At 34.3% G+C, this 25,712-nt stretch overlaps 2 protein-coding genes across 2 annotated transcripts in view; both read left to right on the top strand.

The window, feature by feature from the left end:
• The first annotated feature begins 5,817 nt into the window (after positions 1 to 5,817).
• LOC148875376 (putative protein S-acyltransferase 7) lies at positions 5,818 to 8,019 on the top strand. Its single transcript, XM_088946833.1, has 5 exons — positions 5,818 to 6,263; positions 6,687 to 6,854; positions 6,948 to 7,211; positions 7,310 to 7,543; positions 7,754 to 8,019. Exons 1-5 carry the CDS (start codon positions 5,913 to 5,915, stop codon positions 7,898 to 7,900), a joined length of 1,164 nt encoding a protein of 387 aa, XP_088802959.1. The 5' UTR covers positions 5,818 to 5,912; the 3' UTR covers positions 7,901 to 8,019.
• Positions 8,020 to 19,793: 11,774 nt separating this feature from the next.
• The window catches only part of SS3 (starch synthase 3), an 86,843-nt gene continuing 80,924 nt past the window's right edge, over positions 19,794 to 25,712 (top strand). Inside the window, exons 1-5 of the mRNA XM_088964561.1 lie at positions 19,794 to 20,358; positions 21,019 to 21,082; positions 21,190 to 22,719; positions 24,779 to 24,993; positions 25,437 to 25,707. Coding sequence (XP_088820687.1) covers positions 20,224 to 20,358; positions 21,019 to 21,082; positions 21,190 to 22,719; positions 24,779 to 24,993; positions 25,437 to 25,707 — 2,215 coding nt within the window. The 5' untranslated portion in view covers positions 19,794 to 20,223. The remainder of the gene's footprint in view (positions 20,359 to 21,018; positions 21,083 to 21,189; positions 22,720 to 24,778; positions 24,994 to 25,436; positions 25,708 to 25,712) is intronic.

Below are 25,712 nucleotides of genomic sequence, written 5' to 3'. Positions count from 1 at the left end.
TTTTTTCTTCTAATTTGTTATTCCATCATTCTTATTTGGTTAAATATATTTTTTATTTATGTGTTAGATTTCTCATTTCTTAATTTTTCAAATACTTCCCAAAGCTCAAAGGAAAGTTAAATATTTTAATTATACACTTTTACTTAGAAAATAAATAAATAATTAAAAAGAAAGTTAAAAAATCAGTCTAGCCCGATTTGGCCCAAACCCAAAGCACGGCTTGCAACTCGGCCTAGCCTAGGCCCACATAGACTTGGACCATGGGCCGTGCCAGGCCGACTCCCAAAATTTTCATCAGGGAGGACAGCACAGCCCATGACGGCCCACGGCCCACTTTACACTTCTATCCTTACCTTCCCCTTCCTTTCCCTGTCCTGCATTTCAGAAGACTTTGCATTAGGTGGTGGTGATCTTTGGGACTCTGTGCTGCATTCCAGATTCCGTGTATTGGCGGGCTAGATGATTTGACTTTAAAATGTGTTTGATTCCAGAAGACTTGCATTCTCACAAACCCTGACTTTGGTAAGGTGATTTGACTAGGGAAAATTCGGACGTATCACCAAAATACTAAAAAATTCCAAACACCTCCTTGTTAAATATTCCACCATTTGTTCATGTGGTCCATATACTAACAATGATAATGTTAGTTGTACCAAGGCATTTTCATGAGATCTTAGGGCAATAAGATTAGTTGAAGTTGGGATAGGGCTTAGATGGCGATGACCAACACAAGCAAGAAGTGTCTTTTTGATTTTTCTATTAGTAATTCAATATATACTAGCGGAGGGAGCCTGCTTCGGAGCGGCTGGAATGGAATCATTGATTTGTTAACTTATTGACTCGACCAAAAACCGTTGAATTGGTTAATGATTCATTGACTCGAATGGTTGAACCGACGATCCATTGATCTGTTCAATGGTTTTTGGCTGTTTTTTTTTTCATTGTGAACCATCTAGGCAATTGATTCCGTTTTATCCTAATCTCGGTCCATAGCAAAAAATCGTTGAATCAGTCAACAGCCCATTGACCTAGGTGGTTGAACTGTTGACCTGTTCAATGGTTTTGGGTCATTCTTTTTATTTTTTTTAATTTTTGTTGTCAAGATAGGCCATCCGTTTAAACCGAACAGTCGAACCATCGACCCAAAAACTGGTGGCCAGAACGGTTCTGTCTTCAAGTCGTATGAGTCACACGCCCAAATGACATAACACGTATGGTACTACTTAATAGAGCTCAGACACTCAATTTTTTTCCTATAATTTTTTTTTGTCAGAACAGGTCATCCATTTTTTTTAATTGGGTACCGTCCAGGCAATGGGTTTCGTTTTTCCCCAATCCCGGTCCTTAGCCAAAAACCGTTGAATCAGTCAATGACCCATTGTCCCGAGTGGTCGAACCGTTAACCCGTTTACTCCTTCAATGGTTTTTGACCTTTTTTATTTTTTATTTTTTTGTTGTCAGAATGGGCCGTCCATTTGAACCATACGGTCGAACCGTCAACCCAAAAACTGGTGGACAGAACAGTTCCATTTTCGGGTTGTATAAGTCACATGCTCGAATCGAATAGTCAAACCGTCGACCCAAAAACCAGTGGCCAGAACGATGCCATTTTCAGGTCGTATGAGTCACACGCTCGAATGACATAACACATATGATACTATTTAATGGACCTCACAAACTCAATTTTTTGCTTATAATTTTTGTTGTTAGAACAGACCATCCATTCGAACCGGATGATTGAATCGTTGACCCGAAAACCGGTGGCCAGAATGGTTCCGTAATTTTTTGCTTGTAATTTTTGTTGTTAGAACGAGCCATTCGTTCGAACTAGACGGTCAAACCGTCAGTTGTCAAAACGTTATTAACAACATTTATCAATAATAGTAAGTAATTATACTATTTAATTAAATAATCATTAATGATAGTTTTAATAATAGTATTTCATTATTTTTAATATAGCAATAAATATTAAATTCATGAATAGGATTTATTAACAACATTCATTAAATTAAATAGTATTTATTAGTAATAGTAATTATAATATTTTATTAAATAATCAATAACAATACTTTAATAACATTTTTAATTATTTTCAATATAACAATAATTACTAAATTTATTAATAACAATATTTATAATTTTAATTTAAAGTAAAATTAAAGTAAATATCTATTTATTAACAATATTTATAATAATAGTAATTATTAACTATAATCACTAATTATATATTTACTAAATTATTGTAATAATAAGTAATTAAGATATATTTATTAAATTATTATAATAATTAGTAATTATTAAATTACAATAATTTATTACTATAGTAATCAATTATTACTGTTATAATAATAGTAGTAATTACTAGGGTGCTCTCACGTGGGAATCTACTCGCACGAGTAGATTCCATTTCTAGCAAGGAGAGAGCACCCCTATCCTATTAATATATATATATATACTACAATACAACCAGCAGGAGACCTTACCAACCAACTAATTGACACTTTGGCATAGAATGTTAAAACTAAATTAATAAAAAATCTATTTATAATTTATTGTTGTTTACACAACATAAAAAATGAAAAAAAAATGAATATCTTAAAAATCCTTAGTACAAATATTGGTATAAATAAATTACTTTTCAAAAATTGATGAATAAATTTCTGAATTGATATGAATAAAATTTTCAAAATTTATTGATATGAAAAATTAATTTTCAAAAAAAAAATTGAATTTTTGAATAATTAATTATTGAAAATAAAAACTTCAGTAATTTAGATTTTTTAAATTAACTTTAACTAAATTAAATTACCAAAAACATGAAGATTAGTTTACATTAAATTAAAATATCCTAACAAATACCAAAACCCAATGTAAATTATGAATAATTAATTATGGAAATTATTAATAGTTTCCAATTTAATAAATTAAAAAAATATATTGAATTTTCTTAATAGTTATGGAAATTATAAATATAGGTAAAATTTCCCAATAATTTTCCAACTTAATATTTAATAATTTCCAAAAACCAAAGTAAATGAAAATATAAATAAATAATTTTTATTACCAAAGTTAAATTTCAAAATCAATAATTTTCTGAAATTACTTAAACAATGCAGATTTTTTTTTGAAATTTTATAAATAAATAATTACCTTTAAATTACTATAATTTTCATGTAATAATTCTCAATTTCAAATAGTACTTATATATAATTAAATTTATATAATAATAAATTAAAATTTGATTATTCAATAATCTTTTATATGAATAAATTAATTTTCAAACATTTATGTATATTATGAATAATTAATTACTAAAATATCAAAATAAATTAATATTTTCATTATTTTAATTATCTTATATGTTTAATTTTGTAAAATTTTCAACTTTGTTGCATTGTTGAAATGGGAGGCAAGGTGACATGGCCAAAGGCTAAGAGCTGGATGATGTAGCAAAATGAAAGGCTTGGGTAGGGTGAAGGTAAACTTGTATTGAACTTGGCTTGTTGTGTTTATTTTTCATTATTTTAAAATTAAATATAAATAGAGTTTAAATTAATAATTAGTTTATTACTGTTTAAAACTTTTAATCCTGTTGGAACTTGTTATGATAAATTAAATATAATATTACTGTAATTAATTTTAACAATTATTATTGTTAAAATTAAAAATATAGTAATTTATTTTTAATGTTCTATTATGTTAGCCACTTTTAAATTAAAATTATTATAGTATAATATAAAATTATTATGGTTAATTATTAAATTTTCAATGACGATATGAAAAATATTATGTATAATTATAATATTTTTTAATTATTAACTTTTATTATTTTTATTTTTTTGTCATATTGTATTATTTATTTCATTCTTATTATGGGAAAGAGGCATTACAATTAGGTTATTTATTGTGAGATAGGTTAGGAGATGTTTTAGGAGGAAGTTTGTGGAGGAGATTGTTTATGAGAACTTTTAAGAAAGGAGATGACTTAGTTGTTTGGGATTGTGCCGAAGAGAGAGAGGGAGATTTTAGGAATAACTGAATAAGATAAAGAGATTATTGTCTATGTTGTTTCGTTATTGGTTTAATAGGAAATTAAGTAGAATTAAAAAAAAAAGGAAATTAAAAAGGGGGGTTTGGAGCAAGGAGAGGCACTCTCATGTGAACCACCTTGAAGAATCATCCATTTCCTTCAAATGATTTTTATCTCCTATACACTCCCATCTATTTTTTCAAGAATGATTTGCTAAATGTGATGGTTATGGGTTTTTAGGAATGTCAACGGGTAGGATACCCATGCAAATTGCCCTACCCATTTCCAAACTTGCCTGGGTACCCTTGATCCCAAACCCATTTAACTTTTCTTCTCAAATTCCTAAACCCGTTTCATCCCAAACCCGTTAAACCCATTCCAACCTGTGCCACCCGTTTATCAAATGACCAAATTAAACTTTTCTTCAAGTTCAATATTAAGTATACAAAAAAAGTTCTTCAAAGTTCATTATCAACCAACAACATTCAAGAAGAACCAATAGTACATAGATATATTAATTTAAAATCCATTTAAATATTATATAATTGTGTCAATAAAATTTTAAAATTAATTAATAAAAATTCAAATTTCATAAACAAGCAACTCACCTAAAAAGTATTGCTTGGATTGGTCTTGAACGGTTGAACCTAACCAAATGTCCCAAACTTGCAAGTTAACCAATTAGGAATGTCATAGGCCATAGGGTTCCTTCTTCTTGGCATCTACTTAATTAATTTCTCTTAATATATTATATATTATAAATTATTTTATACTATATATTATATCATACAATATATTTTATTTCTTATAATTATATATATAATCGGGTTTATAATTGGATATTGGAAATGGGTACTCACATCAAATAAAACCAAATATCGGGTGTGAGATAGCCTAAAGTCAAAACCCAAATCTATCCCAAACCCTATATGATTTTAATTTAAAATCCAAAACCTTAAACATGACTTATTAAATTCAGAACGGGTTGAATACCCCAAAATTCCTGCAAAATTGTCATCCCTATGTATTTTATGATTGGCATGGAGTGTTATCATTGATTCATAGCCACAGCTTGGTCAATAGCTATTGGGTTTAGCGTTCAGCTAATCCTATCTCAAAATGGGATTGGAATCAGTTCTAAGGATGATCCAAACCCGATAAAGTGGATCCAAGTCAGGTCTTATTTTATCAAGATTCACGAACACACAACAGGTAAAAGGTAAAATGTTGGTCGGTTGGTAGCCAGGTTGGGGCGTTCAGGCCTCTTCGAGCAACCATAGGCTGAATTTCGCATTTCTTATTTTACGGATTTATCTCTTTTTTTAGTTAAAATACCCCTACAAATACTGAGCTTTTCACAGCAAAAAAGGAGATAAGTCCTTAATGCCAAATGCAGCCTAATCAGTATGATTTTCGAATAGTCATTGGCCTGGATGGTTGGAAATGGAATCTTGCCATAAACCACTGACTTGGTCAGCAACATGACCCAGACAGCGATCCATACAACAGTTTTAACCGTTTTTTATTTTAATTATAATTATTTTTTATTTTTTTAAATTGCAACGGATCATCCGTTTAGATCAGATGATCAAACCACTGACCTGGAAACCAGTGGGTTAAAGTTTTTTTTTTTTTTTAAAGAATGGGTTAAAGTTAGAAAAATCTGCTCTGCACATGTGCAAGCTTAAGCTTATTAATGAATCAGAAGATTCAGAACCCTCCAATGATAAACATAGATTAACAGCAGACCTGATTTTGATCGAACGGCATGCTTGCTTCTTACAATCTTCAGTTTTTTTGAAAGTTGACGGATGACGAGAGACAGTTACAACCAGGTAGTTTCGAAAGTTGGTTGCATAATATAATCTGGTTCCCAACGGTTATGTGTTGGAACTTACAGAAGAGACAGGAAATGATGAACTCATTTCCCGTTGATACTCAGATGGCTTCTTCTATCAACAAAACCCCGATTACAATTAATAAAGATTCAGAAGCCGGGGAAATAACATTCACTGCCGTTCACCCAGAGTTTGAATCTACAGTTTATGAAGATAAGTCTTCATCCTCGAAGTTCGGGAATTTTGATGGCAGAAAGGGGTCAGAATTTGATATTAGAGTGGCCTGCCAAGATTTATTTGATTGTTTATTGAAGAAAGTTGGTCTGGGTCAACGTCCAGATCTTGGTGGGGTCGAACGAATTACGAGAGTTTACCAAGTTTGGCCGGGGAAAAATGTATATAATTGCTGTATTTACTCTTTTCTTCTTCTTCTTCTTCTTCCCTAAACATATATAGAAGGAATAAATAGAGAAAAGAGATAGAAAGATAGAAAGATTACGAAGGAAGAGAACTATATATGATAAGTGATAGGCATGCCTTCTCTGTTCCCACAATTGTATTCTGCATTTCCTTCGATAACAGAAGAACTGAACAGAGTTGTAATTTACAAGACAAGACTACTGGAGACTGTTTAAGTGTGAGGTTCTTTTGGAAAACAAATAGAAAAATACAAAAGAATGAGTTTACCTTCTGGGTATTGACTATTGAGAACTTCCGTCAAAGTATTACTGTCTGTCAATTAAGCTTTAGTTCTGATTTAAATCGTATTATCTTTCCTATGATCATTTATCACTAACTTCATTTATTCTATAATGCAGGTATTTTTCTTCAGAGGTCGTCTCATCTATGGTCCAGATCCGAGAGGCCTACTCTTAACAACAGTTTCTGTAATTATTTCAGGCTGGATATTTTGTGTTTATGTTGGAGATGATCTGTTGAAACATTCCAGTCTCGTAATCACTTTTGCAGTGATTTTAACAGTACTTGTAAGTATAGATGCAAAGCTTCCTCTTCTTTCTCCTTGGGATAAAGAAGATAGAAACTGAATAATTACAAGATTTTTAACTTCCTTTTGACAGGTTCTTGTTAACCTGGTCCTTGTTGGTTCAATAGACCCAGGAATAATCCCAAGAGGCAATCACTTATCATTAGAGGCAGATACTCTTCAAAGTGAGAAAGTAAGAAAAACTAAGGTAGTTGTCAATGGAGTGGAAGTGAAACTGAAATTTTGCCGGATTTGCAAGATTTTCAGACCACCAAGAAGTAGTCATTGTGCAATCTGCGATAACTGTGTAGAGAAATTTGATCACCATTGTCCCTGGATCGGCCAATGTATTGGACTGGTATACACCCCTGCATATATACATGCATGCATGAGTCCTAAATTCCTAATGAAGTATATAATAAGCGATATTGATGTTCCTATACCTTCCATGTGCAGCGAAACTACAGGTTTTACTTGACATTCGTATCTTCAGCCATGGTTTTCTTTGTCTACATCTTCATCTTCTGCTGTCATAGAATCAAACATAGAATCTCAGAGGCCAGCATTGGACTGTTTGGGACAATAAGGAATTGCCCAGAGACAATTGCACTGGCAACGTTCAGCTTTGTTGCTATTTGGTTTCTTGGTGGCCTTGCCAGTTTTCATACGTATTTGATTGCACTCAACCAGGTGAGTAGTAGCCAAGATGTGTTCAGTGCAGTTTTATTGCCAAGGGTTTGATTCAATAGTATTGATTTCCTATAAATTAAAATTTGTTTTACCAATGCAAGTTCTTATTTATAAAAAGTCCCCAGCTAGGATTTTTCAGTCACTTTGATTTCTGCAACTTCTTCTGCTAAAGTTCTCTCTATTTCTTTTTCTTTTGCTCGTTGTTTGCAGACAGCTTATGAGAATTTTCGACAATATTACATTGATTCTCCCAATCCATACGATAAAGGAATAGTAAGCAATATAAAGGAAGTGTGGTTTGCCAAATTGCCACCTTCTAGAGTTGATTTTCGAGCTGAAGTAACAGTTCAGATGTAAGTTGAAGGATGCAATATTGCAAAGGGCATACTTTCAGAGGAATTGTGTGAACTGTGAAGTGTTTCCTTACAGTAATGTATTGAATAAAATCGCCACTCCCCTGTCTCATTTCTTGTTTCTAATTGCCATGTCGGTCAATTCTTCAATACAAGATCGTCATATTTGCTTTTAAATTTGGGAGGGTACACGAATCAGAGTATCATCAGCAAGATTACTTTTGGGGTTTGATATCTACTTGCATGATTGAATGGATAGATTATTTGGTTTTCCTCACATGAAATATTTATCTCATAAGCCCCATATTTGGTTGATCCTCTGGTCAAATACGGGATATTTATTTATTTATTTATGGGTAAAAGACTTATGCACCCTAGGTTTTTATAAATTGACTTAAACTGTTAAACATACTTGAGTTTTTCAATTAGACTTAAATATAGTTTATTGTGAACTGACCCACTGAAACTTAAACATACCCTCCCATCACATGTGAAATCGTTTAATTTCTTTAAATTCTATTTTGCCCCTTACGCCCATTAACGGATTAGAGCTTTGATCATATACTCAGCATGGAGAGAAGGGAGATTTCCTTCCGTTGTCCCTGCCCAAAAAGAAAGGAGATGCGATGTGGAGAACTCCAAAGATGAGAGGTCCTACACAAAAATAGGGTTTCTCAAGAAGAAAGTCATAAAGCTTTTAATTATGGGTGAGCATTAATTCGGTTTATTCTGTTAAAAACCGAACTGAATAAATCAAAATTTTTAAAATCGAAATAAAAAAAATTGAATTATAATAAAACCGAAATTTTTTGGTTTGATTTTCAGTTATTTTGGTTAAAAACCGAATTTTATTAATATATAATATTATATCTTATAACCTAAAATATATATTATGAAACTGAATTTCATTATAATACATTATATATAATATATTAATATATATATAATAAATTTTAATTAATTTGGTTTTTTTGGTTAATTGAATTTCTAAATCTGAAAACTGAAATTCCTAAAAACCGAATTAATCAAATTGAATTACCCAAAAACCAAAAAAATCAAAACCAAAATTTTCAGTTCGGTATTTCGGTTTTAATCGAATAATGCTCACCCTTACTTCCAACAAGTTTACCCATTTTCTTAAAAAATGAGGAAAAAGGAAATCTGATTATAGAATTTCTTATGTTTCAATAGAGGATATTGGGATGGAGACCGAATTGGCTCCCCACAATGCCCCACAGCACATCTCCGTCGTGTATTGGGAACATCTCCCGATGATGACATTATCATTTCTGATATTATCATCAGGAGATGTTTCCAATACACGATGGGGATGTGCTGTAGAACGTTGGGGGGGAGGGGGGGCAGTCTTGTGGGAGGCTGATTTAAACTCATTGGGATGTAAAAGAGTAAACTGCAGTCCATAAATTGTATCAAAAACTCATATCAAAAGACTTATACCATCTAAGCAAGGTGATTACTAAAACCAAATATACAAAAGGAATAAAAGAGAAATGAAAAACTAACGAGATAGAAGGAAAAAAAATCGAAAAACCTAAACCTAAAGCAAAAGCCAACAATAAAATTTATCCTACGAAAGATTAGAATTAGAATCATTGATAGTATTAAATCACTTCTTAAAAAATCTTAAATGCAATCCAGCGGAGACCATAACAACGCTTTTTGACCTTTCAGCCCAGCTGAGGGCCTAAGGCTTAAAATATGGGCAAACATGTTTAACATTGAGAAAATAATATAAATGTGGGATGAAATGTTTGTTGGAGAATAAAATGTGGGATGGATACATATTGGAAGAATTTAAATTTGAAGAGATTGAGTAAGTTTTGCAAGATTACTCATGGAATCGATAAAGAATGGAGGCAGGTAAACATGGATTTCTTATCTATTTGTTTTTTATTTTTTGAAAAATTGAAAGAAAATAAAGGGTAAAAGAGTCATGAGGTATGTTTAAGTTCATCATAACAACTCAAAGAATGTTTAAGTCGATTTATAAAAAACCATGGTATATATGTTTAAGTCTTTTACCCTTGACTTATTTTATTTATGATAGTTTCAACACTATTTTTTCCTCTATTAGTGATCTTGTGTTTTATGGGATTAGGGGTCTGGAATCAGAATGGACGATTCGAATTCCAACAATTTGGTTGAATGTGGAATAACATTCCCTCTTGAGGCAATGGATATTCTTTTACTCTCTCTTAGAAATGAGATTTTATTCCAACTGCAGTCCAATTTCAATTCTAATTCTCATATGAACCAAATGGGCAATAAGAATAGGGGTGCAACTTGGGCAGGCCCAGCCCGAACTCGAACCAGCCAAACCTGGAATTTTACATAGGCTGGGCTTGGATTTTCAGTCCTTGGGCTGGGCTTGGGCCCAAGAAGTCGGGCTTTTTTATTTTTTGGGCCGAGCTCAGGCCTAGCCCAGGCCTAGCCCTTAGGTAGCCTGAACCCGACCCAAGCCCGGCCCAATTGTATATATTTATACATATATCTATGTAAATGTAACATACGTATTTACATATATATATATATATATATACATATTTGCATATATAACTTTTATATAGATATTTTGCATATATTACATACATATATATTTATGTATATTTGCATAAATACATTTATATGTGTATAATTTTAGAGTGGGTTCATGGACCAACCTAAGCCTGACCCGGGCCCAAGCCCAACCCAAGTGCAACAATTTATAAGGCAGGCTAGGCTCGGGTTGGAAAATTCGGACTTGACCTCGGGCCTTAAGCCCAAATTTTGGGGTTGGGCCTGGGTTACTTGTACCCCTAAATAAGAATAGATCACTCCGACTTGCACCCCTACATGAAGCTACAACCCTTAGCCAAATTCAGGGTATTCACCTAACTAAGGCCAGCACTCCGATAACACACCTCCTACTTGCAAATGACTGCATCCTTTTCAATCGAGATGACCTTAAGCAAGTAAGTGAACTTAGCAAAGTCCACCAATTCAAAAAGATCTCAGGTCAGAAATCCAACCCTAGCAAGTCATTAGTGGCTTTTAGCACCAACGTGTCGAGACACCATAGGAAAATAACCAGTCAGGTCCTCAGAGTAAAACAACCATTAGTGGGAAATAAATACTTGGGAGTCATATTGATGTTGAAAGACAAAGAAGCTAGCACACAAAAGGAGCTCCAACAGAAAATAACAACAAAAATAAAAAATTGGAGCTCAAATCTACTATCCCAAGCGGGTAAAACCACACTTGTAAAGTCGGTCTTGCAGTCAATCCCACAATATCATGTCAACTACAATACTACCCCAAAAATTCCATAAAACAATAGATAAATTATCACAAGACTTTTGGTGGAATTCTCAACAGAGACATACAGTCTCTTGGAGCAAGTTGTGTCTTCCTAAAGTTTGTGGTGGACTTGGTTTCAAGCAAAGTGCAAGGATGAATAAAGCTTTATTTAGTAAGCAGGTTTGGAGGCTCATGGCCTTCCCAAATAGCTTGTGGAGTTCACAAATCAAGCAGAAATACTTCCCTAATTCCAATCAGTTCAATGCAAGAAAACCAAGAAATAGCAGTTCTCCATGGTGGCGACAAGCCCAGAAGCTCCTGTCCACACTCAAACCAAACACTCTTAGGATGGTCAAGAATGGTTCGGAAATATTGGCATCCCAGGATTCTTGGATCCCCACACTAAACGGAGGGCTACCGAAACCAGCTCCAAACGCTCAACAAAACCCAAGTATGAGAGTGAGAGACTTTCTAAGTTCAGATGGAGCCTGGAATCAAACAGAGTTGTCCCGGTTTGTGGACCAGCACTCAATCCCCCATATATTAAACATCACCCCAAACAATGAGTTGGAGAGAGACACACCTATCTAGAAGTCAACAAAAGCAGGGAGTATATCACTTCCTCTCCTCATAAGTGACCTCACCATCATCGACATTCTTTTACTGGAAACTGCTCTGGAAGCTGAGAATTCCATATCGATTCCAATTATTTGTATGGAGAATGCTATGGGAGGGGGTACCCACAAAAGACAAAAGCCACCGCTAGTTAGCCCAGCCAGACTTATCATGTGTGATGTGTTCGAACGAGGTTGAGACTTTCCACCACCTCTTCTGTCACTGCCACTTCACCCGAGCCATATGGTGCTCAGCCCAGGTTGTAATATCCAACCACCGGTATCAAAAACTCAGGTCAGCACATGCAAAGGAAGTAGCAATAGAGATCATGGGAAGGGGGTGTGTAATATTTTATCTTATATGGAATGCAAGGAACAGAAAGCAGTTTGAAAACATCACATATACCCCCCAGTAAATCATAAAGAAATGGAGTACCTACCTACCACGAGAGGAACAAAAAGTCTTGGGAAGTTGTGTTAATGTACAGATCACAGAAAACCCCCTAGGGGAATGGCCACTTTGCAAATTGATGGCTCTTATGATCCTATAACAGTAAGTGCATGACGAGCTTTCATCCTCCATCGATCATCAAGAGAGGAAATCATCTATGAAGGAGCACCTTGTTGGGCAACCTACCCTTATGACGCGGAGCTAGAGGCGCTAATTTCAGGATTAGAAGCAGCAAACAAGCAAAAGTTATCTTCCATTGTAGTATACAGTGACTCCATGCAGCCTAAAACTTTTTTGCAGGACATCTCAAAGCCAAAACTCCGAATTGAAAAGCTACCTCAATCGCAACTAGCCAAACTTCTGGAAACCTTCATTAGTCTTTTTTTTTTTTTTTTTTGCATATATATAAATAGAACAAACAATCAAGTTGCACATATTCTAGCATATATAGCTTGTAAATCAGCGTTATCTATAGTCCCTTAGGATGCATGCATTTCTAATTCTTTTGAAAAAAAAAATCTCTGTATACCTTTTTTAATGTCTTTGAATATCATTATTGCCCATGTGGGGACACGTGTTATTGTTGCCAAAAAGGCAGATAATTAAAGGCAATGGCGGTTCTAGAATGTTTTCCTGGCGGTGAGGCAATATGGAACGCTGGAGTTAGCTCTTGGCTGATATCCCTTCACCATAAACGAGACAGAAAATGCCAAACATATACTACACGTGAGACGATCACGGATCAACTAGTCCTTAATCTTTAGACTTTTAACATGAAAAGAGATTTTACTGTCACGTGGGCAGTTGGCATTGCTGGATCAGAAGGCCGGATGACAGAGGCTAACGACACACTTGTTACAGATTGAGTGGAAATGGAAGTGGATGATACATGCAGCAAAACTATCTACTTTACTCTTTTTTTTCGGGATTTATTATTTACCATGCCGGAAAACATTATATTCATAATCTTTAACCAATTGAACGAATAGAGGGCCCGTTTGATTGGCAGTCGGAATTAAAATCAAAATCAGCATGAAAATCTTTTGAAATCAAAATGAGAATGGTCTACTTTTATAGTCTGTTTAGTAAATAGGAATTGGAATGAAAATTTAAATAAAATAGGTAAAATTTTATTCTCAAGAGAAGAAGGAATAATTATTAGAATACTATTTCACCAACAATGAGAATAAGATTCCCATTCTACTCAACTAAATAATTAGAATTGGATGAATCGTTCTGATTTCAATTCAAAACCCCTATTCCCGCAAATCAAATGAGACATGATATTCATGAAAATTCATTATGGGATTTTTATTCGTCAAAGTTCTACTGGTATCGTACCCTCTGAAAACAATCCTTTTGCTCGGCAAATGAAAAAGAGCTGGCATTTGCGTTCCCAGCTGGTATGGAGCTTTATTAATTTGGAAGGAGATTTCGAACCTCAGTATTCGTTAACTTATGGTTTGGATCGTCAGCATGTGTAAGGCGAGACCGGATCTGCTCTTCACACCTGACGCCTCATAGGCACTTTATACACATCCTACCATGCATTGGGAACATCTCCCATACTTATTAGTTATTGATCATAGGAGATGTTTTCAATCCACGGTAGATGTGCCTGTGAGGCGCCCATTTGTGAGGAGCAGATCTCGGCTCGTGCTAGGCATCCTGAAAATGCACGGTAGATGTGTCTTCACAACCACATGCAGCTGTACTTTTCACCATTAAAATATACAAATATGCAAATGTTCCTAATGCAATGAAAATGAGTTTCCTGATGACTGAATCCGAATTCTGATTAATCTCCTTTGCATATTTTGTTCCTTTATAAACTACAAATCGATCCGAAAAAATAAAAAGGAAATTCTTGGATGCATGGATATATGAAGTACGAACTATAAATCCACTTAATCATTTCTCTTTCCCACAGTCCAGCTTAGTGAAGAAATTATAACAATTATCATGGTTTTTAAAATCGGACCAAACCGAATGGTCGGACTGGAAAAACCAGGAACCAGTCAGGTGATCGATTCTGTTACAACAAACCAACTATTCAACCCGATAACCGAACCCCTGACCAATTCAATCTTCAGATCGATTTTAAAAACCATGACAATTATTTACGAGATTTTGATAAATTAAACACACCCATGGCAAAAAACAGTGGACATGTAGGTCTATGGTGGAAGAGTGTCATACATCACTACATCCACACTAACCACACCCATCGGGAGGGTAACAATGTCGAAGCATCAATTCTCACTTCTTAGTTATCTGTCCTTGAACCTTAGGTTTTTGATTTTTCTTGATACAACCCATTGGTGTTAATCTTCTCAATGTATCAAAAGAAAGCAATGGCAAATTTCAAAACAACAGATGTTCTTTACCCTTTCAATTAACATGCAATAATTCCCTCGTGATTTGGAATGATTTTTCTTGATGCAGTCTGATGAAGGGTGATTTGGCATGATCTGATCGAAGGGTGATAGTTCAGTCAGGCAAGCCCATTTCGCAACATTCGGAGTTCGGGTATTCAGCCACCTCAACCCAGAAAAATCACTTCGGCATAGAGGCACTTTGACACCCAATCCAATTCGAGACTAAAGAATCGAAGTGCCAGTTCAGAGTTAATGAGCCAAAACGCCACTCAACCGACTCCAAAGGCCTCCCCAATAGATCTTGAATTTCTCGAGATCAAGATGAGCCAACAGATCCTGAATTTCCCAATATCACAATGAGAACTCATCTCAACTCCGCTTGAATCGGAGGTAAATGATAAACCTTATCTGCATATTACTCCCCTTCAAAAATGGAACAAACCTCATCTCCACAGCCCGGAGATCCCGGAGCTCTTTTGTAAGGCCCACGATTACTCCAGTATATAAAGACATGAAACCTCAAGACAAAGGTACGCGTGATTACTCTACTCACTAGCACTCAAGCTCTCAAGCATTCAGTTTGCATTCACAGCATGAGTACTTATTTAAGCATCGGAGCGACCTTGTCGGGTTAGCTACCCCGGGTTTTCTAATCCACTGTTTTGCAGATTGATTCAGCTCGCCACCTAATTGAAGTTCAGCTAGCTAGGAGTAGCTAGATAGCACACCAACACAACCCACTGGTGTTAATCTTCTCAATGTATCAAAAGAAACCAAAAAAAAAAAAAGCAAATAAAGCAATGACAAATTTGAAAACAAGAGAGGTTCTTTACCCTCTCAACGTGCACTTATTCCCTCGTGATTTGGATTATCGCTTATTTAATTATAACAAATTGTAATTATTTAACCATTTATTCATTGTTAATTCATTTATACATTGATGATAGTTCTTAAGGTTCCGTTTGGAAAAATTATACATACAAATGTGTTAGTTCAGTGCAAATACAAGTGCTGTAATTTTCATCCATGTATTTGTATTTGCAGTCAACATATCTGTATTTATAATCTTTTCAAATGAAGGTAGGCTCGGTTTGGACTTTAGAAGGAATACAAATGCAAATATGTAAAGTGTAAATACATATAAAATAATACAAAACACAGGACTTTACACTGTACATATTTCTATTTATACTCCTTCCAAACTGAACCTTAATATACATTAGCAAAGCCTTATTAATAGGGGACAATGACGGTATGGTTCAAGTGGGTAGTATATTACTTGGATGGGCTGGATGAAATCTTGGTACATCATGTGGATGACTATAATTAGTTAATTGATATTAGAATGCCACTTTTTTTTTTTTGAGGGGGGTAAGTATCTTAGAATGCCACTTTTATAGCCTAAATTTCAGTTTTTTTGGTACATTATTAATTTTCAAATAAAAATTTAAAAATTACCTTAATGAGTAGGATTAACTGAACTGCATTAATAATTCCTAATTCCTACCCGATAAAAGACAACTACACACCAAATATCTATTGTATGTTATCTATCATTCATGGGAATTCACATCTGTGTCCCACAACCACCACACAGCCCATCCCAACTGCGTATTGGAAACATCTCCCTGGTAAGTTTGGGAGATGTTTCTAATACACGCTGAGATGTGCATGTGAGGCCTTGAGCATATCTCAATTCATCGGCTATTGTATCTTATAAGTAGGGTTTTTGGATAGGAGATTCAGACTAGACTGAAATTCTTATCATTTAAATATAAATAATTAGTAAATTTTATAAGAATTGTGATCACCTGCCAATAAAACATATAGTTTAACAAACTAGTAACATGATCTGACACCACACATCTCACCTTGAGACTAGGACCCACCATAAAAGTGGGACTGCTATGTATGACAATTCTATGGTATAAGATATTAAGATGATGTTGGAAGGGTGTTGGAACATTTTTTTTATTGGCAGGTGACCCAAACTCATTTTATAATCATCCTTTCGTTGTTAGCATTAGTTACCGATATATAAGGATTAATGGCGTGCTTGCATGTTCACTTGTAATTGGTCACATGGCAAGTGATACACAACATGCTAGCATCAGGGATAAAAGACTAGTTAAATATTTCTTTGTGTGGTGTGGGGAATTCTCTTTTACAAAATGCTAAGCAAATCTAATTTTGGTTTTAGAATTTAAAATAAAATTTATTCATCTCTAAAAAATAATTTAATTATAAATCAAACCTAAAGGGGTGTTCTGTAGTATGGATGAGAAATTGTGGGTGTGGAATGGTTCACACTATACCCTGTGGCAATGACCACTCCACACCACACCACAGTCCACAGCTATTCTGAATTGTGGATAGATTGTGTGGACTGGACTAGTCACCCATGGTGGCATTTTATAGGTGTGGTATGAATCACACTTTTTTATTCCATGTATCTCATATACCTTTTATGGGAGATCTACATAGTCGATCATAAAGTTTGCATTTTATATAGTAAATAAATTAAAAAAAGGCATCAATATGTAGATAACAATTGCATTTTTTCAATAATTAAAAAATATTATTTTAAATATTAAAAAATAAAAAATTAAATATTTTAAATATTATTTTGTTGATAACAAATATTAAAAATTTAATATTTAAATAATGAAAAAAAAATTGAGAAGGAGAAATGTCACACTTGTGCTAGAATTAACATTAAAAAATATTATTTTATTAATAAAATATCTAATATATATATATTAAAGGAAGGTTTTCAGGCTACAACCCCCACCATTTAGACACATGGCCTTCTCATTTCTCTGGAAGCTTAGACTTGCGACATCTTTTGAGAAGTTGTTGTTAAAGCCCACAACCCCCACCATTCAAACATGTGGCCTTTTCATTTTTTGGAAAGTGTGGCATTTTCTAAGAAGTTGATGCTAAAGCACACAACCCACTACCACCATTTAGACATGTGGCATCCTATTAATTCAAGAAATATGATTCAACAAGTGGGTATTTCACTCCTAAACATTCTCAATATACAATTATTTATTAGTTTAACACATGTTTATTCATAGTCTATTAAATATAAATGGTGGGACCCATTAAAAGATTACCATAAACGAATAGTTGTTTTTAAATGAATTTTTCAAAAAGAAAATACTTTATTAATTACAAACTTGATTTAACTTTTAGGAAGCAACCTAATTTAACTAAAAAAATAACTCAAAATAAATTTATTAGATGAATAGTAAATACCAAATAAAGTGGGTTATTGCTTACCAATAAGATCTTATTTAATATCTTAAATCAAACTAAAAAACATAAATTAATAGGAGGTTTCAAATAAAATAGGTTAGAATATATTGTCAATTACAAAGATGTAAGACCCATATTAGTTTTTTTTAGTTTAATTTTTGATAAATAAATAATAAACTTAAAAAAATTGATTGTGCATTCAAATTATGTAAATTACCAGAATTTAGTGTAACTAGAAAATCTATTATAACAACAATACTTAGTAATTAAATAAAATATAAGAAAATAATCATCACCATTACTAATTAAAAATAATATTAATCTTTAATGAAATAATTAAGTAAATATTACATTTTGATTAATCTTTAAATTTTTATAGTAAAAATTTTAATTATAATAAATATTATGATAATAAAATCATTAATTAAATACTTAATGATAACAATAAAAATTAATTAACTAAAAATTACAATACAAATCATCTTTAAAAAATAAAGAAATAATAATAAAAAGTTATACATTTTTTGTTTAAACAAAACAAAAATTATCAAAAAAATACTAGCCCCATACTTAATACGGGGTCATTCTCTAGTTAAAATTTTAAAATTTTAAAATTATTAAAAGATTAAATAAAATGGGAGTAATTTAACCACTGCAACATTGAAACTTTCTTACAAACTATCAACACCATAATGTAGACCATCCACAAGAAAGTACTATAGATGATAAAATTGGGGTGTAACCCATCCTTGTCCACACTAATTTATGGACGGGAATCATCCACATATAGCAGAACACCATATCTTATCGTGGATAGGACCAAAATGGTCCCATCCACAATATTTGTATACTACCGAACGCCATCTAATTTAATCTACTAAAACAATAAAACCATTAGCCCAAATACACCAAAATTCACCTATTGAATAATTGGTTTCAAACGAAAAAGGTACCTATAAGGCTATAATGTCCCTTAATGGTTTACATTATTATAAGACTTATTAATTCACATGGACCATAATTTAGAATATTTTGATTGGTAGCTACTCTTTATGAACTCACCTCAACTCACATATTGTTCCATGTGTGTGGTGTTGGGTAAATTTTTAATCCCAAGACTCTAAAAACATAAGTTTTATTAAGTGTCTGTTTGACATGTTTTTCCGTGTAATCTTTTGGCTGTTTACAAGTGAAGTAGACTGAATTTTGGTATATTTCTGTTTGGCGTGTGAAAGATCTAGCCGCCAAAAGATGGAACGTTGAGAAGATGTGAAAAACCCATTTTAGGTTGATTTCGAGAAGCTTCAAATGAAGCTTTTCGTGTCTTTCACGTTTAATTCTCACGCGAGACTACTAATTGTGCTTCGGGCTGTTAAGATCTTCATGCAAAAGCTCAATATTGACAATGCATCTTTTAACTGTAAGAAGTATTAGAAGATCTTCACAAAAAGATACGCCAAACGGACCCTAACTCTTTACACCATGCAGCCTCGATTTCTTGAATGGGTGTATGCGGTTTGGTTGGACGCGGGTTGACCCGAGCAACCATTACCGGTTGTGGAAGATCCGCATAATCCCCGAATCCCATGAAGATTCTCGTGGCCCGGGTTCTCTGGTGCCTTTGCTTAGGTATGGACCACATGCCATGTTTCAAAAGGCCCCCTTTATTTAAGATCTTCATGTAACCACCAGTGTTGACACGTGTCGACTAGAGAATAGTTGAACATAGCCCAATTCTATCATGAAAAGTAGACTCCACAGTCCGGCCTTTAATTTCTGAAAAACAATAAAAATATTAAAAAATTGAATTAATAACAATAATCTAATTATAATATATAAGAGCAATTTCAGAAAATGTCATGGACGATCACATCGCCCCACACTGGAACAATACGTGGGGCCCATCATAGTGCAAATGATGGGACATTATAGGCTACGGCCCGTGGTGGCGGAACCGCTCATTATCGTACGTGGAATCAGTACATAAATCTAAACCCCGAACATTCATGCTATGGCTCATCTGAGACGTTGATTTACAGGGCTGATTTATTGGACAGAAACCGACGGTCTATAAGTTGACTAGGCCACACAAAATCCTGGGCCCCTTTGTTATCAGCTGAGCTGAGGATTAGACACTTGGTGCATCTTCAGCCCTTCTTGTTCTTTTCTTATTTTTAACGTTAATATAATAATACTCTTCTACTATTATTGTAGTATTTTGTTATTTTATTATTATATTTCTGCATAGAGACAGACATCGATCGATCATCGATCGAAGATTTTTGCATCGTCTGTGGTGAAGACGTAATCAGCGAACAGACATTCTATGGCAACAATGGAGATCACTCTACAAGTGCAGAGACCCGTCTGTTACAGAACAACCTTCCCTGAAAAAAGTCATTTGAAGGTCCAGCCGCCTGTTAGATTCTTCTCTCATGGCAGAGCCAATCCGTTCTCGCATGTAATTCCTCTTACTTTGCCCTCTTTCTTTCTTCTTTCTTCTTTCTTCTTTTTTCCCTTATATTTAAATATATATATTTTTATGCTTCACTGTGTACTGTTTCTTTTGCTTCACTGAGTTCTTTACTGCGTGGGGTCTAATCTTTAAATGAGTTTCTTTCATCTATTTATTTGTTTTCCTTTTAAACACCAACCGATATGAGAAAGAGTATTTATTTGTTTCATAATGTCAAGTTTCGGGTTAATGGTTAGAAATGTTTCAGCTTTTCTTTCCTTTATCATATATCTATTCTCTGGGATTGTTTTTTCTTATTTTAGATTGGAGATTGAATGCTTATTTGAAACCGACTTTAGTTTTGTAAAAGGTTCTTGTGCTCTGGGTCCTTTGGGAGTTGGGGCATCAAATAATTTTTAAATAAATTCTGTTAAGTTCACAGAGTTCAGCTGAATCAGTTATTATTTTTTTGCTTGATTCAATCGTGGGAGAAGATTTCTTTACATTTCGATTTATGTAGTTTGAAGGATTTAACTGGTTATAAGACTAATATGACTGGATAAAAAAGACTTATACTTCACTGAATGAAGGTCATGAGAGGTAGCACCTTCAAAATTTTACTACATGTCTTTTATTTGTTCATTTGTTTGTTGTTATTCACTTCAGACATCTCCTTGGCGCAAAGAATGTCCAACAATTGGATTGTCGTGTCACATCTTCGCCGGTGCAGGTCAGTACAGTGTGGTCGGTTGTGGGCAGTGACTTCTTTTCGTACTACCGTATCATTAAAATCCAATTTTACTTACTAGCGTTCTTTCGATTTCGTTTTAATTCTAGATTTTTCAAGGAGGAGATCAAGGAAAGGTCAGGTCTCAAGGCCAAAAGGCTCTGCTGCTAAGGGATTCATGCCAAAAACACGGGTTGGAACAAGCACCCAGAGGAGAGAGAAAAATGATAATGATGATAACGACAGTTCAAGCCCTTCCCTTCCCGGTGAACATCCAGGTTCCAGCAAGAATCCAGCTGAAATGAAGGTAGATACTGGTAAAAAGCAGGAAACTAAATATCTTCAAGAGAAGGAAGTGGAGGAAACAAAGGTTGAAATTGAAAATAAGGTTGGCACAACAATATCACCAAACAAACAGTTTGGCGTGGTTAAAAATGTTGATATTGAGGGAAATGGAAGATTTTCCAGAATTGATGATGGTCCAACTAAGTTACAGAAATCAGAAATAATAACTTCAAAGGAATTTGAGGATGATGTAGATGAAACGCCATTTGCAAGAAAGAATTCTGGAAATGGAAGATTTTCTGTAATTGATGATAGTACAAGTAAGTCACAGAAATCAGAAATAATCACTTCAAAAAAAATTGAGGATGATGTAAATGAAACATCATTTGCAAGAGAGAATTTGGATACATTTAATGGCAGAATTATTGGTCAAAGTAGAACCCTTACTGTGGTTGATGAAGATTTGGTTGAAACTGAGTTGGACAAGCCAAAATTACTTGACAAGACTGAGAAGTTAATGTTTGAAGAGCCAGAGATGAAGGAGCATTTGTTAAAACCAAAGATGGAGATGGATGCCGAGGCACGCGGAAAGGTGATTGAGAGTCTTGCAGAGGAGAACTTTTCAAGAGGGAGCAAAATGTTTGTTTATCCTGAGGTAGTTAAACCTGATCAAGACATAGAAGTGTTCCTTAACAGGAGTCTTTCCACTTTAAAAAATGAACCCGATGTTTTGATTATGGGTGCCTTTAATGATTGGAGATGGAAATCTTTTACTATAAAGTTGAATAAGACCCATCTTAGAGGGGATTGGTGGTCTTGCCTCGTTTATATTCCTAAGGTGGCATACAAGATGGATTTTGTTTTCGTCAATGGTGCAAATGTCTATGAAAACAATGAAACAAAGGATTTCTCTTTAACTGTTGAAGGTGTAATGGATGCATCAACCTTTGAGGATTTCCTGCTTGAAGAGAAACAAAGAGAACTTGAAAAGCTTGCTGCAGAGCAAGCTGAAAAGGAAAGACAAGAGGAAGAGCGGCGGCGGATTGAAGCAGAAAAGGTTGCAAGTGAAGCTGATAGGGCACAAGCAAGAGCAGAGGTTGCAAAGGGAAGAGAAAGTTTACACGAATTCATTAAAAAGGCTGTAAGATCTGTTGATAATGTTTGGTATATAGAGCCTAAGGAATTCAAAGGTGGGGATCTGGTCAGGTTATATTACAATAGGAACTCACGTCCTCTTGCTCATGCTAATGAACTCTGGATTCATGGGGGGCACAATAAATGGAAGGATGGGTTATCTATCATTGGGAGACTTGTCCACTCTGAGATTAAAGATGGTGACTGGTGGTATGTTGATGGTATGTGCAAATTATGACTTCTCTCTTGCATCAAGTCATATCCTTTATGCACTCTTTAGCGATAGTGGATTGTGAAAATGGTACTGTGGTACATTGTGCACATACACACTGGTGGCATCCATCAATTAATGGGCCTGATCCACAGACCTTGATTTAAGGCTTACAATTGAACTGATAATATTAGATTAATTTTCTGGTCTATAATTTATTTTGAACCAAAATGGTAGAAGGGTGACCACCTTTTGTTATTTTTGTGGAAAATTAAGAAAAAAGATGTAGACAGTACATGGGAGGATGTGCACTCAGGTTTAAAAAGAGTACTAACTGGTATCATAGAAGTGGTATCCAGTCAACTGGTATTCATCATTTTTTATTTTTATTTTTTTTCCTATCAGTAACTGGTATTCATCAAAATTCACCTTGGGGGAGGGGGGTGTTCTGATTGGTCAAAGTTCTTCCAGTATCATGCCCTTTTGGCATCATAGAAGTTGCCCTGTACAAACCCCCCTCTTCACACCCACTCTTGCTAAGCCATAAGCAATAGAATTAAGTTCTCTTGGTATACATCTGAGCTGAATCAAAACTGATTGAAATATTACTCTAACTTCATTTCAATACTAGGCCACCTAAATTGTCCAATCTATGGTGTTGATTAAGTTAATCAGGAAAAGAGAAGTTATGTACTCAGTTTAGAAGAAATATCTTATATATAATGCTTTTGAACAGTCTCTATTGTCTTTGTTTGTATTTATTACATCTTATTTTCTTCTTCTAAGCATATTATTTTTCTTTAATTTCAATGTATTCCATGCCAAGAAAACTTGACATATTGTTTGCTTGAAAGAAATAGACAATATGAATTACAGTTTTGGATGTTGTAGCTGAAAGAAAACATATGCAGTCAAGACATGGCGGAATCTCTTGGACTATATCTCTTGTAATATTGCTTCTTGGTAATTTCTGGAGCATACCCAGATGCTCTCAAAAGTAACATTTTTTTTTTTTTTATGAGTAATAAAAAATTTTTTGTCATGTGTAAGGATGTAGAAAGATATAAAAGAGCAATCTGTAACTTTACAATGTTGTATCCTATGCAGACAATTTTTTTTAATAGATAACAGAAATTTCATTAGAAAATCCAAACTGCTGCAAAGTACATATCAGCTCTCCGGAAAAGGAGAGACAAACACAGAGAAGAAACCTTATGCACACAAAATGACATACCAATTAAAGAGCAATGGACTGATCCATAGGAAAGCTGCTAGTTTCAACTCCATTTCTTTCTTTCCAAATACTCCAGCAAATGCCAAAACTTGCAAATTGGGACCTATGAAAATGAACAAAAGTAAATACGATACATGGACAACAAAACCATGATCCACATGGTGTCAAAAGTGACATATTTCAAACTTGGCAAACTTGAAAATGGTTTCCTAAGGTCAGTTGCCAGTTTTGAGTATTCGTTTTATTTTAAATGTGACATGCATGCTTGGTATGTTTTGTTGGTCCATGCTTGTATTGTATGTATTGAGACTTCAGAAAGCACATTCTTTGAATCTTGGTTTGGATGATTTGACTTTCTAAGATGAATCATGATAAATATCTACTAAACATAAAGGTGATTAAATCCTTTTCAACAATTTATAAAATAGTTCTGTTTCATTGCATTGCTATTTCTAATAAGTTGTTAATTCTAATACATTTCTTGCCTAGATTGAGTCCTCTTGTCCAGGTTGAGACCCATGTTATTACGAACAAAGGGTCCCAATCATTGAATTATGAAATTGCTCAATTGACAAGTTATTTTCCAGTTGAATTTTGAAAATGCAGATTTTTTTCAGAAGAGGTAGATTCTGTCATGTCATTTTTATTCTCAATCTGGATGGACTGATGGAATATTTCATGGTTCTTTATTTTTGTGACAGTTGCAAGCTAAAGCTTAAAATTATGTTGAATATACAGGAATTGAGAGTAGCATTGGATTTTTGCATGACATTTACTGTTCAATATGATCCTCTGGAGCAAACTCTGAAGTTTATGCATATTTTATTGTTTGTAGTTGTTGTACCCGATCGAGCTCTCATCATGGATTGGGTTTTTGCTGATGGACCTCCCGGGAGTGCTACAGTTTATGATAATAATAACTTTCAAGATTTCCATGCTATTGTCCCGAGAGGCATACCTGAAGAACTGTATTGGGTTGAAGAAGAACAGCAAGTATATGGGAGGCTTCAGGAAGAGAGGAGGATAAGAGAAGAGGCTATACGTGTGAAGGTTAGTTTAATGTATTGAATCATGATTAGTTTAATAAAAAAGTCATCAGTTACCAATAAAAAAAGTTCTCGATTAAAGAACAGGTTACCTTTATTCCATTTAAGCAAGATGGGTGATTGATCTCCTCTGAATGAGGACGTCTAGAGCAACGTCTGGTAAACTATAAAGATGGTTGATCTTTGGTATACTGGTATTTGTGACATGCTGGGATGGAGCACGTGATTCTAGTGGTGGCTCCTTGTAGCACTGTATGTATCATGAATGCAAATAAGCTGTTTGGCTTTCCTTGTAATATGCAAAATGGGTGCCTTAGTTTACCTTCAAATACCTTTTCTATTTAAACTTCACTTTATCATGGGAAAACCTTTGACATGGTTCCCCCATTTTTTTGATTGGCAGGCTCACCTATTTTTTCCTTCTGACTTGTGCTTGTTTTCTTACAGGCTGAAAGAACAGCACACATGAAAGCTGAGACAAAGGAACGGACCATGAAAATGTTTCTATTGTCTCAAAAGCATATAGTCTACACTGAGCCACTTGATGTCAAAGCAGGAACTACTGTTATGGTTTTTTATAATCCTTCTAACACAGTTCTCAATGGGAAACCTGAAGTTTGGTTTAGATGCTCATTTAACCGCTGGACCCATCGTAATGGGCCATTACCACCTCAGAAAATGTTGCCTGTAGATAACAGTCCTCGTGTCAAAACCACTGGTAAG

This window comes from Nelumbo lutea, chromosome 1 (genome assembly GCF_056320005.1).
Source record: "Nelumbo lutea isolate HS-2025 chromosome 1, American lotus-T2T, whole genome shotgun sequence".
Classification (NCBI taxonomy): domain Eukaryota; kingdom Viridiplantae; phylum Streptophyta; class Magnoliopsida; order Proteales; family Nelumbonaceae; genus Nelumbo; species Nelumbo lutea.
This window is presented reverse-complemented; position numbering and strand designations above follow the sequence as displayed.

What these genes read in the sequence shown, in the direction of transcription:
- LOC148875376 (XM_088946833.1), top strand. Translation starts at nt 5,913, where the DNA reads ATGTGTTGGAACTTACAGAAGAGACAGGAAATGATGAACTCATTTCCC. An exon ending in CAGTGATTTTAACAGTACTT is followed by an intron (nt 6,855 to 6,947) that starts GTAAGTATAGAT and finishes TCCTTTTGACAG; the next exon opens with GTTCTTGTTAACCTGGTCCT. An exon ending in TCGGCCAATGTATTGGACTG is followed by an intron (nt 7,212 to 7,309) that starts GTATACACCCCT and finishes TTCCATGTGCAG; the next exon opens with CGAAACTACAGGTTTTACTT.